This window comes from Miscanthus floridulus, chromosome 8 (genome assembly GCF_019320115.1).
Source record: "Miscanthus floridulus cultivar M001 chromosome 8, ASM1932011v1, whole genome shotgun sequence".
In the NCBI taxonomy this organism is placed as follows: domain Eukaryota; kingdom Viridiplantae; phylum Streptophyta; class Magnoliopsida; order Poales; family Poaceae; genus Miscanthus; species Miscanthus floridulus.
The window spans coordinates 9,582,924-9,597,484 of record NC_089587.1 but is presented as its reverse complement, the minus strand read 5'-3'; the positions used below and the strand labels follow the sequence as shown (position 1 = coordinate 9,597,484).

Sequence of the window (14,561 nt, the reverse complement as noted above, 5' to 3'; positions counted from 1 at the left end):
TAGCTCATCTAGACGGCACGGACGTACCGAACTCATGGCACATCGACAAGCTTAGACGCTTCTATGCTTAACTACTGAGATATGTACTCTACTTGTATTTTTGATTTACTTTACTAAAGCAATTATGATTTTTCCGACCACTCTAATGTGTCACTCCGAATTTTATGGTTATTCTAACTTAAGCCAGTACAAGCCGACCACCACTCCTTCTATGGTTTTCAGAGCAGGCCCTGTCTCCGGTTCCTCCCAACACGTGCACGGGATCCGCTCTCTACGTTGCGGGTGATCGGCAGGTCCCCCCTAGTCTGACTTGTCTGCGTCCACGTGTGCACAGGTCATAGCACCTCATACTCCGACCACATGCTAGACTAGGGCCGCACAAACTTTTCAGGATGACGTGTCGAGCAAAATGGTACAACTAAACAGAACGTTAACACGTTCCTACTTAGTTACACCAACAAAAAATTTCAAGCTTAAAGTGCATTTTGTATAAACAAACAAGCTTACAATGATATACAATTATGTTATTACAAGCTTGCCTGAAAAGGCTCAAGTTTACAATAACACAACTATGTCCTCCTTCTACAGCTCTAAGCCTATTACATTGGCTGGTCGGGGCGCATGGCATTTACTGCTCGCCGCCTCTGATACCCTACTCGAGTCTCGGGGACTTTTGAGCTAGTCAAGCTGAAGGGGATGGCCCCGCCGGTGCCTGGCTGGTCGAGACCGCAGGCTTTGTTGGTTGGCTTGCAGCTGATGGCATTTCCAGCTGGCTTGTCGATGGCATACCCTGCACAGGTGCTGTCCCACCTCCGCACAGGTTAATATCGCCAATTATCTTTGATGACAAGTCCAGCTGGGCCGTCTGAAGCTCTTTGGCCTTGTTTGGGTCTATCTCCTTCGGGTACCCAGCTTCCAAGCATTTGAGATCGATCAGAGGGTAGTGAGCACGCACCATGCTTAGCACATGGGCACCCGTGTACTCACCCGCCTCCTTCATGAAGTCTTGGAACCATCCCCATGCTTGCTTGCATCTCTCGACCAGTCCGAGCTGAGGCGTCCTTAGCTCTTCCTCTGTGAGCGCCGGATCGATAAGGTCGAGGACGGGCACAATGCCAGTTGCCATTTCTTGGCACCGCTTGTTCCACGTGTCCCGTTCCTCGGTGGCCTTAAGGCATTGTGCTTTCCAGTCGTCACGCTCCTTGATCACGGCCTCCAGGTGCCTCTTGGCATTGACTTTCAAAACTACAAACAGTACAGGACATAAAACGTGATGACACGACAAGGCAATGTGGGCAATCGAATGAGAACGGTGGTCTAGAATGCTTACTCTTCAGGTCGTCCTTCATTCTGTTAGTATGGTCTTGGAGTTCCGACTGGCGGCGTGCCAGTTTCTCATTGTCCTCCTTTAGGCGACCACATTCTGCAAGCGCACGGCTGTTCTCCCCCTAGAGGCGGGTCACTTCAGCTTCTAAACCTGCATTACAGCTATTACTGCCAAGAACAAAATAACATAAAGTCCCGCGCTTGCTATGTTACGGTGAAAACTTACCTGTTTTCTCCCGCTCTTTGTTTATGAGCTGGCCGACCAGGTTTTGTTTCTATGCCTCTTGGTCTGTCCTCTCCTGGTCAGCGGCTTCAAGTTGGCACCGTAGGCGTTCCACTTCAGCCGTCAGCTCCTTATTGGTCATCGTGATTCCTTCTATCTGGTCGAAGCACCTTTTTCGGTATCTTGCAATTTTCATCAAGTCCTGCATACAGACAAGCTACGTCAGACAGTTCGACTACACAACAGGGTCAAGGACTAAAGCCAAATATACCTGGACTTCTATCACTAGGCGCTTGGCCGCCCGTTCGACTCTTAAGGTCTCTTCGACCTCTGGGATTTCCTCGTGCATGACCCATTCGTCGTTCCGATAGCGCGACACATATACATGTTGTCGCCTATCTTGGGGACAGCCCAGGATTTCTTCCACTTCATCCTCTTCAGCCTCCTGTTCGAGAGGCGGCACTGGTCTGGAGTTCGCAGACTCCACGACCACTAGGGCTTTCCCACGAGCCGTCACGTCGGCAGCCATGTTCCGGGCAACTTTTGGCTGCTGCCCCTCGGGTGGATCCAGCTCCCTTGGCGCCGTGGTATCCGCCTCATCAGGGTTCGTGCTTGGAGCACTTGTATTCTGCTCGGTTGTCTTCTCGACCAGCTGCTCGGGGACTGGCGCCTGGTCGTCTGCTTGCTGAGGCCCAGGCGGAGTCCCTGCCATGGGCTCCTCCATGGCTGGTTGCTGAGCAGTTTGTCCCGCCGTTGTTGGTGAGGACGTTCCGCACCCAGCTAGCTGGTCGGGGCTTTCGGTGGACGCCGATCTAATGCATTCAGAGACAAATTCAGAAGATAATAGCATCCAATGCAAAATGCAAAGCTTGCATCAAGAATATAGATACTTACAGTTTTGACTTGCGGAAGGACGTGGCGAAGGAACGTCTCCTCGACCGCCCCTGCTCCGCTTGCTCGGCAGTTTCCACCGGGACTTGTTCTTCCTCCGGTACGGGCGTTGGAGTATGATGCGGCATGTTCCCTTCGTCTGTCCTCTGTGCTGCAGTGGTCGGTGCTGTGACCACTACTGGCCCAGAGGAGCCACCCTGCTCCGTCGGTCCCACCTGCCTTCTCCTCTTTTGGGGGACGAGCTGGAAGATGTCCGCATCCTCTGCTTCGTCGTCCGACAGGGGGAAGATGGCTTGACGACGTTTGCTGGCAGCCGGACGCTTGCCAGTGGCTCTGGTCGAGGCATCCTCTACGATCTCGAGTACCGCCTAGTGAACGTCGTCGGTCCTGGCGCTGGTCTGGGCGGCTGGCCCGGTAGCTTGCGGCCATTCTACACCGGGGGGAGGCAACACGAACACTCCTGCCCGGTCATGGCCATTACACTGAGACACAAAATGAAGGAAAAGACAGTTATTTTCTTGATACAACATGACTCTACAGTTAAAAGGAGGCGTCATTTACCTTTGGGGGAGGTCGAGCCAGCTTGAAGGCGTGTTCGATGGCGCTCAGTGCAACATAATTGGGATCGGCCAGGTTGAACAGCTCTCCAATCCTGGCCTTGATTTCCATCTTGTCGAGCAGCTCCTTCCTGGTCCTCGTCGGATCAGCGCCTCCTTGGTACTCGAAGCCAGGGTGAATCCTTTTCTGGCAGGGCTGAATTCTTCGGCTGATAAAGTTGCCGACAATGCTCGGGCCATCAAGCCTTCCCCATGGGATCATCCCGAGCAGTTCGGTGATCTGCTCTAAGTTCTCAGGCCTCTCCGACTAGCTGCTCTTCTTCTCTGGAATCAGTCCCACATCGCACAGAGTGATGGTGTTCGGCTCTTCACGGATGTAGAACCACTTCTTGTACCACTCGTCCAATGAGGTGTTCTAGGGGCGGTGCAGGTATTGAGCCTTCATGCCGTCACGCAGGTTCAGGTAGACGCCTCCGGCGATCTTCGAGCCACCGCTCCTTTTCTTCCGAAGACAGAATAGGTGGCGAAAGAGGTCGAAATGGGGCTGGAAGCCACCATAAGCCTCGCAGAGATGGATGAAGGTGGAGACAAGAAGAATCGAGTTGGGATGCAGATTGCAAATCCCAATCTCGTAGTACAAGTAGAGACCCTGAAGGAAAGGGTGCACTGGAATCCCAAAACCCCGTTTGAAGAAATCTTCAAAGACCACAATCTCACCTGGTTGTGGATCGGGGAAGCTTTCTCCTTCTGATGCATGCCATCCCGCAAGTGCCTTGTTGTGGAGCACTCCCATGGCGACGAGGTCCTCGATGGTCTGCTCATTGCTCTGTGATTTCCACCATTCCTTCGCCATGACCCTGCCTTTCTTCTGGGCGTCTCTCTTCGCCATTAGTTCGTCCTTACTAAGTGGGTGGATGCGGGAGACTGAGGGGATTGGTGATGATTTTTGGGGGAATAGGGTTTGGCAGGAGGAAGACGAAGGTTGCGGCGGCGGATGACAATGGGGAACGGTATGAGTAACTTACCAGATCTGCATTATATAAAACAAGGAGCACCGTCGTTTCGTTCGCCCGAGAATATTGGGAGTCGTGCGCACGCGCCGCAGACGGTTGTTCACACAACCTCGAAATCTGCGCCAATAAACGTGCTCCTTCGTTAACAGTGTACGCGCCTCTTCGTTGATGGTGTAAGGGGGCCCACACTGACACACCTCAATACAGGTGTCAACCGACTGTTTGCAAAAAAAAAAGAAGACAGAATGACGTACTATACCTATTTACTTTTTTGACCAGACGTGTCAGACTGGCCTTGGCAGAGAATAGAGAAAAATAAGTACACCAAATAATAGTACAAGCAGCGCAAGTGATCGTGGATTTGCCTTGACCATTAATGTGCTCGGGGACTGCCCAGACCACTAATGTGCTCGGGGACTGCCCAGACCACTACTGTGCTTGGATACTGCCCAGACCACTTTTGTGCTCGGGGTCCGCTCCGACCACGGCCGCGCCAGGGGACTGCCCCGACCACTGCTTGAATAATGGTTCTCCTTGGCTACATGTGATCTGTACTCACATACAGTTAAGAGACTTTTCTTTAGACCTCGCTACAAGGCTCATACTTTGCCTTTCAGCAAGCTCGGGTACTACGTCGGTACGATGCACCATATTTCGTCGACACACACATCTTTTAGTACTGCTTTAGAGTTGGCCGCGGACCCGGCCTCCCTATTTCGTGTTCGCTTTACATTTTGAAATCGAAGCACTGTAAGAATGATGCCAGAATCCAGGCACAAAATCGAGGCAAAGATTGAGGCCATAAAACGAGTCGAGGCAGTCTTTGACCGTTGTGGAGCCCATGTGAATAAACAATTCGGTAGCTGAATGTATCTGTGGACCCGTCACAGATCTTAGTGTACTCTAAACCGTCAAGATAGGCTCCGCAGGCGCTCGTACGCAAGGTTTTTTTTAGTCTGTGATTCTTCCGGTGCCCTCCAATCCAATCATGTCCCTGGCTGCTCCACTGCTTCAATATATATTCAATCTGTGATTCTTCCTGTGCCCTCCAATCCAATCGCGTCCTTGGCTGCTGAAGTGAAGTGAAGTGAGTGATCGGACGTGCCATCGCACATGTGACAAAGGGCCGCCATGTCAGCAGCCATGGTCCATGGAAGTGCCACGTCATCACTGCTGCCACACCGCCATGCATGACGCGACAGCCTTGTTTGCCCGCGCCATGGCAATAGGCGCGGTCAAAAGTGTTAGATTTGAAAAAAAATAGTGTTGGAATTAAAAATAGTTTTAAAAATGTTAAAAATAAAAAAAAATTCCCACAAGTCAAGTGGGGCAAAATAAGGAGATAGAAAACCCCCCTGGCACCAATGAGCAACGAGGCAAATGGAAGCAGGAGGAGTGCGGAGAAGATAATGAGGGGGGCATCTTTCACCGATGTAACTTTTGCAGTTAGACCCCCAATAATGTCGTAATATTTCTCTATCTTCTTGTGTCTTGCTTGGAGTCTTATGAATAATCCCCAAAACCTTCTAGAAATATTCAACTGAGCCCACACCTTTGACTTTTATGTCCCTGACCGTAAGCTTTTCCATATTAATGAGCACACCCTGACACGCCACATGTTTTGTACTATTTCATCTTCCAATCAAACTAAATATATACATGGATTATCTAAAGTATATGTACATTGTGTTTGTATTAAAATTGTACAGCTAATAATATATTCACGCAGTGTTCATTCAAATTCCGTAGCAACGCACAGGCATTCTACCTAGTGTTCTTTATAACAAAAAAGTATAACTTCTAGAGTCTACAATAATTAGAGATACAGATACACTTTAGACTCATAATCCTCTAACACTACTCCCTAGCTATTTCAAAATTCTAACTTTGTTATTTTAATCAGCCTAACATATAAGGAGTTTATAGTATAAAAGGTGCTATGTCTGATTTGTATTTAGAATTGGTTCCTAATTGATGCACAAACTTTTGTTGCTATAAATTATATACTTGCCATAGATTATCTATAAACTTTATAAAGCTAAACCCCACTAGCTATTTCTTTAAATATGTAAGTTGTACACCTAATCAGTCCACTATCCGATGCATTTATAACCAACTAGCATTTGCAATTATGATCTACATGTCCGCAAGACACGTCATCCACTAACATGCATTTAGTTGTCCACATCAGTGTGCCACGTCATCCACTAACATTAACTTATAATTGTTGATCCCTTTGTATAAGTAATTTTATTTCAAATCATCAGCAATTTCCACGACAACGCGCGGGGTATTCACCTAGTATACTATAAACCTATGTACCATATTTATCTTAGGTCAGTTTCAGTGGCAAGTTTCATAGCATAGTTACCAAGAATGCCGCATCAGTTTTTGCGTTGGTAGCTATGCCAGTGGTTTTCATGATGATGAAACTCCATGAAACTCTCTCTATCTCTCTCATCACAATTAACATACCAAGTCATCAAATTTATTGACGTGTCACAATATTAATGAAATGAAACTCAGATGAAACTCCTACTGAGACTGGCCTTAGTGCCATCCCCAATCAGGTTTTCGATGTTAATGGTATCTCATCAAGGTTGGAGCAATTCGTCGCATAACCCTTGTGTCTCTGCCGATCGCTATCAAGCTCGACCGCTAGAGCTCACCTTCTTATTGTCACTCCTCACTTGAGTTAACCAACTTGACATAGGTTTAGTTGGAAAGTGAATCAGCTTTTGGTTCATATCTATATGTTAATGTAATTCATGATAATGTATAGATACAAGTTAAAGAATCATCAACGGTAATGCAATTAAAGTTTTTCTTCTCTATTTAACTCCATTGTTGATGAACCAATCATCCATGATATGATCCATGTTTGTAGGAGCATCCGACCCAATGATACTTGCTAGAATTTTAGGCAAATTCAAGCAAGTGCACGTCTGATCCAACCACAAACAAGTTAACGAACATTATTATTGATCACAATTTTAACAACTGTAAACAAAACACGAGTAGCTACAGTAGCACACCTAGTGGCACCAGAGCCATTTCTGTTAGTTGACACAACCTTTGTTGGTGTAGTAGTCCCGCTGGGTGTCGTGCAAAAAGGTTGCACTGCCAATCACATCAACAGAGACGCCAAGAAGTATAGGAACAAAAGGTCGCCAGGAAGTAGTCGATCGGACACTACTACAGATTGACATATCACTAACGCCTCTATCACCGCCTGTATCATTGAAAACGATGGTGATAGCTATCACCAATGGTTCGTGTGGCAGAACTGCCCGCAATAACACACTTTCGAAGGCGCTTGTCTTCCACTAGGCACTAAGCACCCCGAAAGTAAGCTACATCAGACAGTTCTATCGAGCACACCCCAAGGAGAACTCAAAACAATCCATGTTTTACATCCAGAATCCAATAATGAGTACGAGTTTACAAGACTTAGTCAATTTCATACAACAAGAATTCTTCGAAAATTATTTATTACAATACCAGGGTTTAGAGTGCGGAAATTAAATAGTGGAAATAAAATAGACAACTAGCGACGCGATACGAGGATCCTATATGTGCCCACCAAAAGAATCCTCCACATAAGAGCCACTCCTCAAGCCGCACCTGCAACAGGGGTAAATAAACCCTAAGTACACAATGTACTCGCAAGACTTACCCGACTAGTGGGAATAGTTTTCCCGACTCCAAAGGATATGATAGGCTATATGGTTTGTTGTTTTCTTTTCATTTGCGAAAAGCATTTGAAAGTGCATCTAGTCCTTTAGTGGGTTTTGGTGAATTGAATGACAACACAATTAAAGGTCTAACAAATTTGTTAAGTGTTAAATAGAAAATTAAGTATATTGCATACACATGAATATTGCATAACAAGATGCATCAAAGGTTCAATAAGAAGGCAAGCTTGATGGTATTCCACGTAACGTTGAAATGAAGACCAAAATTGTGTATTGTTGTGTTGGGAGTTTATGGGAACAATCTAGTTCAAGCAAAAAACAACAATGCAAATGGAATCAATAAAATGGCTTCTATGTTGTGAGATATCATAGCATCATATGAAAGCAAGCATATTTGGCAAATGGTAAATGAGACATGAGTTGATGATTTTAGATTGGTCTCAATAATGGCTTATTTTGCATGAACAAAAAGAATTTGATAGTGGATTAGCTTTGATCAAGTATTGAAGAATAAATCAAGAATGCATAAGTGAAGAAATACTAAGCAAAAGTCTAATGACAAAGGATACAACTTATATTGAATATAAGTCGGTCTCTATGTTGGTTTGCTTGTATGGATAAAGATTTGGAAAATCACTTTGCATTGATTTGATCAAGCTAGAAGTATAAAGATAGAGATTAAAGTGAGTGTTAGGAATGTCAAGCCAAAATGAAGAGGATATAAGGAATCGTGAATTGGCTTGACCATATTGATGTTGATATATATACGTCTCTATGTGAGTCAAACTGAAGCTTGATTGATCTCAACATTCATATCTAGAAGATATTTAAGCAAGGATCATAATATTGAAGAAATGATTTTTTAATGGATGCTTAATATGATGTGACTTGAATATGGCTTGATAAGGTGAAGATACCAAGGAAAGGGCTTCGAGGGACTAAGCAGAGGTGAAGGGCAAGCTATGGCTTGAGGACCGAGGTACCATGGCTAAGGTGAAGAATATAGTACTTGCATTGAGTCGAGAAACTAATCAAGTTATGAGGAGTCATATTATATTGAGAATCAAATCATTAGCTAGTGAAAGTGACTTGAAGCCATTGGGGTGAACTCATGTGTATGAAAATGGTTCAAGTCACATGCTCAAGGTGTGTTTGCTCAAAGAGATGAGACAAAGTTGTTTGTAACCCCTCATGAAGCGATATTGAGAAGAAATAACATATGAAGATATTGAAGACTTAAGTGGTTGAAATGATTATATTCTCTTGATCTTGAGTATATGTATGTCGTACTATCAAGGGGGGTGCAATACGAATCTTAGACAAGTCTCAAATGCTCAAATTAACCGAACCCAAGTGCTAATATAAGATAAAACACTTAGTACTGCACATGCACTAGTTGATCTTGGAGCTTGTTCTCTGCTGGGTTTGTTAGCCCTTGAAACAAGCTTTTCGAAAAGTCTAAGATCACTGAAAACAGAGTTTAGAGTAAAATGTTATGGCATTTTTCGTGAGGTGACCTGTGTTGTTTCAGGGAGCTACGACAGTGCCGCGAATTTTTGAGGCAGTGCCACGCGTCAAGTGCGGCAGTGCCGCACCTTATAGATCATAAAGGCTAGTTTTTGAACTGCAACGACTAGTTTGTTTGGGGTGGGTATAAATACCCATCCCACGTCTCCTGTTGAGGCTGCTGATACTCCAAACATTCCAAACCCTTCCCAAGCCATTTGTGAGCTCTCTCTAACCCTTCTTTTTGTGAGAGTGAGTGATTAGCGATTGATTAAGTGTTAGAGAGCTCATTAGAGCAAGCCAAACCTTAACACTTGTTGGGTTTTGTCAATCTTCGTTGCACATTTGTTACTCTTGGAGGTGAAGCCTCCTAGACGGCTAGACGTCGTTCGACGAGCTCCCATGCTTGTGGAGAGCAGCGGAAAAGTTTGTATCATCTCTTGCAGCTAGTGAAATCACCCCTCATCTCAAGAGTTCACTCTCTTGACTTGAGAACGAGGATAAGGGTTGCAATGCCCAAGCCTTAGTGGTTGTCTCAACAACGTGGACATAAGCAAGTCTTAGTGACGAGCTGAACCACGGGATAAATCGTGTGTCTTCTCTCTTTATGTTTTGAATTGCATTATTTATGTTCCACTCGATTTACTTGGTTGTGAGTGTTTGTGAGTGTAGGTACTTAGTGAACTTGTCACTGGACATCTCTATCACATCTCCACCAAGTTTGGTCCGTGTTGAATTCTTTGCAGAGGTGAGGCAGTGTCGCAGTCTGAGTGAGGCACTGCTGCACTTAAGGGAGGCAGTGCCGCACCCAGAGTTTAACTTCTACTCAAGTTTGTTTTTAAACATGCCTATTCACCTCCCTCTAGACGACATCAATGTCCTTTTAGCATTACTAGTAGTACATCTTTATGATCATGTTTTTATTAGCTGTCATGGTTACATCATTAGCGCACCTAATCTACTTTCAAGCAATGGTTGAGCAATCAGAATCATTTCATCATCTTTCAGTTCTTACTACGGTGCTAGACCATAGCCAAGTCATACCGTCTCACAAAAACGGTGATTCGGTCTCAACATGATGCTTAGACCTCTACCTTTTCCCGCCTCTAATTAGTCGGTCCGGAAAGAGCCGGAACTCTCGGCAAGAACGTAACGAGCATTCCCGCTCTCATAAGCAAGTATGTGCCCATGATAAAAAATATGTGATCTAACTACCATCCTTAGCAACGTACGGTCCTTAGTCGATACGGATAGAAAAAATAGTGTAACCAAGCTAAGTCCTATTGGTCGCGTCCACCAATACTCATACCATATCCATGTCCGGTCTCAAGTTTTATTTTTATCATTTTATCATAAGAGTAATAATAATCATCTATTGTAAATTTGTAAGTAATAATAGGTTACGCATACTGCCGAAAAATCTAAGTATAGCAGCTACTCGATCTATACTAGTTCTATAATAAATAACTAAATTGAGCCATCTTTAGATGACGATTTTAAGGAATCATAATTTTTATGTTTCTCAGATAACTAAATGTTAAATGTATACACGTTTTTAGTTAGAATTTGGACCGCGAAGTCAGATCAGATCAATCCAGGCCTTGTTTAGATTGTAAATTTTTTCACTCTTTTTCCATCACATTAAATCTTTGGACACATGTATAAAGTATTAAATGTAGATAAAAAAATAACTAATTACACAGTTTAATTGTAAATTATGAGATAAATTTTTTGAGCCTAGTTAAACTATGATTAAACAATAATTGTCAAATACAAACAAAAAATGTTACGGTACCGAATACTGATTCCAAACCCAGTCTAAACAGGCCAACCCAGTCTAAAACAGGCCCGAAATTGTCAATTTGTGTACGGTGAAACGTCAGTACTCATCGAGCCATCCCTCAGAACAGGGAGGCAAATCCGACCCACCTGCAAGCGCGACCAGGGGCTCAAGGCCACCGCGTTTTTCTGGAACCATCCTTCCAGCAGCGCAAACCAACCAACCGAGCTAGCGGGCAAGCTTTCCAAACAAGCAGAAGCAGAACCCCCCGCACCACAGGCGGAGCGTGCGAACTCGGAAGTGCGAAAACCCTCCCCGCCCAAGGAGGATCCCTCCCGCGGCACGCAAAGCAGACCCCCAACCGGCCGCCCTCGCGAGCCGCGGCGGGGACAGCGGAAGCAGCATCACTCCGGAGCAGCAGCCCGGAGCGGGGTTCTGTAGGAGTAGGAATCTCCGAATCTGCGGAGTTCGTGGCCGGATTTCGCGGCGCGGGGCCTTCTCGTTTCGGGCGAGACGATGGTGGGGTTCGCGGGGAAGAGGAAGGAGCTGGAGCAGGTGGTGGACGGCCTCTCCGACTTCTCCCTCTCCGGCCCCGCTGCCAAGAGCCGCAGATTGGTGAGTTGGTGAGCTGTTTGTGCCTTTTTTTAGGCTTCTATTAATTGATGAGGGCTCTTATCTGGTTTGCTGGCGCAATCTTTTGCCCTAATCTTTTGCTGCTACTGTGCCTGCGAGTTCATCTCTTTAATTAGTGATGATTGGTGGACGCCTAACTAGGGTGGTTGATTATAGGGATTTGGGAGCGGTTACATGTTAGCAAATACAGTAAAATTCCTTCCTTTTAAGGAAAAAAAATGGAATATGTTGCTTCAACTATATGTTGCACTTGATGGTTATCAATACTTGCTGTCATGTCGGTGACCTGCCTGTATAAGTGGCTATTTGATTAAAGCGTCTTCATGCAATTCGGCAGAATAGATTCAATTGATGTTCTGTCAGATCTGTTTCCAGTTTCTATACCGTTTTCTTATTTCTTACTCCCTCCGTTCCTTAATATAAGCCATAGATTTCTAAAGAAAATTCCAAAATATAGGTACGTATCAGCTCCCACACCGATTAGTTTGGAAACCTTCCCACCGTACATAGCACATGCCTCAACTAATCCCTTAGATTTAGGAAGCAATCTGATTGGGAGAGAGAAGATGGCCTGATTTTTCTTTTTTTCCTCGGTCTCACATCCTTCCCCGAGCCGTGCGTTAATATTGGTGCTAAAAACTATATGGTTTATATTAAGAAACGGAGGGAGTATTAACTAGAATGAGTTTACTCAGCAGTATCTGCTCTGTCACTAACTTCCTACTGAATAAGTTAATGAAAATGCCTTTCTGCAAAGAGCCTATGTAATCAGGAAATCAGTAGTCCTTTCCTAGGTCAGCCTAGGATGCCTGTTCTGTTTACATGCAGATATTGCCAGATTATGTTGTTGTTGCTTTTGTTGGAGTTTTTCTTTGGTGTAGAAATGTAGCGAGGTTACGTTTCTATGCATTTGTTGTGACAGTCTTGTTCTGATGTTATCTAGCAAAGTAGCTCCCTGCTTTCTGTTTGATCACTTCAAGTGAAGAAGGAAAAACCATACATGTTGCAATTTTCCACTGTGTATAGATAAGCAAGGTTTATCATGCATGTTCACTGCATGTCTTGTTGTGCATATAGTTAAGCATTCTGTCATTTTGGTGTTTTCCATTCGTTGGAAGCCTTTATTCAGAATACTTATTGCATCTGTAATACCTCTCTGAATAAAGTGTTGCTTATTATTTATAGGACCCTGGGCTCCCACCAATTATGGAAGAAGAACCACCTGCTCCTTCCATGTCGTTCCAGATGCTGGGAGAGAAAATCGATAGCGGTGTTGACATACCCAGTGTGGAAGTCATGATGGAAGGTCTAACACATCATGTGCCTAGTGAGGACATGGCACTTGTTTTATACAAACCAGTAGATAACCCACCATTTGGTCCTGGCATCTCAAGCTCTTCATTCATAGTGAGTTCAGACTTGATACGTGGTCTAAAGAGTAAGTACATCGTGACCAACCTTCTTTAGTCGCCATTTATATTTAAATTCACTATTCCTATGAACCTTTGCTATTTTGATCCTGCATTTCGTTAGATTTTCTAAGTGTCAAATGTATATCCAGAACTTGTATGAGTACATGTATTGTCATTACCTAAGTATTTGGGTGTTCCTTGTGCAAATATAAACTAACCTATTTAGATTTTTTGTTAACTTCTATATCAATGACATGTCCAAACCTATCTCCTGATACTTTAAGCAAGTTGTATGCAGAACTGCAAAGAGTCTACTATTTAGTTGTGTCATGCAGCTAGTTGGTGAATATAACAGGAAGCATAAATGCCTGTTGGCCTAGGGGCATGAGATGATATGTTTTAGCCATGACATCACCTGCTTACATTGTGATTTGCGTGGGTGAACACTTGGTGTGTCCTTTGTCTAGTGCTGTAGTTGTGCTGCATTCTTTGATGTGCAGAATATGACCCATGTCATGATTTTTAGCGTGATTTACTTGCCAACGATTATCTTCCTCCTTTTATTTTCTTTGGTTCTGCTGTCTTCTTGTAGAGCTTTTTCATTGGCTTCTACTTTGCGCCATCGTCACATGCAGCATATTTTTCCAATTATACATGTTCTGAATTATAACAACTCACAAGTTTCTTTGCTGTTTTCACTTTTCAGACCATGCTTTCAATCAAGCGAACTATCATGAGATGGAGGGTGAATCTCCTGAGCGTAGGAACAGCTTGGCTTTAGTTCCTTGGATACCACCACAAGTGTCTATTAGATCAGACTGGGTTGCTGCTGAGCCAGAGAGCACACAGAATTTTGAAGTACCTATGGAGGCTGATGAGACTGAAGTAACTTCTATGGATGTCGAGGAAACACCCGAAGCAGTTTCCGGCGGATTCAATGGTGAGAACCTTGGCCAGTGGCAACATTGTATGACCCCATCGTCGTTACCAAATCCAGCAGCCCATGTTATGTGGTCAAGGTAACAAATGGGAGGCCCTGTGTACCGACTACTGAGTCACACCAAGGATGAAGAAATCCTCTAATAGGCCTCCCCTAGCTGTGTAGAAGTAGCTGGCTGCTTTAGTTGAAAACAAAAAACTGATTATGCTTAGCATGATACCTCCTGGTGTAGTGCTGATCTTCCCCAGTAATATCTGTGTCAGTAGACTCTCATGTTTCAAGAGAACCTGGTTAGATGGACATCCAATTAGTTGATGTAACTTGTTGGATTTATAACATCTTAACGCCCTAGTTTCAAACTCCTTTGCATTATTATTGTATTATTACCATGGCTGGTTTATTGATAACATAACCGATTAATTGCCACGAGTTTTATCACATATTTATATAAAAATTAACAATATATGCTTCTTTTTAATAACAGAATTTAATGCTCATATAAAAATATAAAATGTATGCATCTCTGAAAACCGAGAATTGTTTTAAATCCAAACAGCGGGAATCACCTGCTCTGTTTTCATTTAA

The 14,561-nt window shown here is 44.2% G+C and overlaps 1 protein-coding gene across 1 annotated transcript; it reads left to right on the top strand.

Annotated features, from left to right (window-relative positions):
* Positions 1-11,204: 11,204 nt before the first annotated feature.
* LOC136471076 (uncharacterized) lies at positions 11,205-14,351 on the top strand. The gene is made up of 3 exons (XM_066468810.1): positions 11,205-11,606; positions 12,810-13,062; positions 13,743-14,351. Exons 1-3 carry the CDS (start codon positions 11,508-11,510, stop codon positions 14,057-14,059), a joined length of 669 nt encoding a protein of 222 aa, XP_066324907.1. The 5' UTR covers positions 11,205-11,507; the 3' UTR covers positions 14,060-14,351.
* The last annotated feature ends 210 nt before the right edge of the window (positions 14,352-14,561 follow it).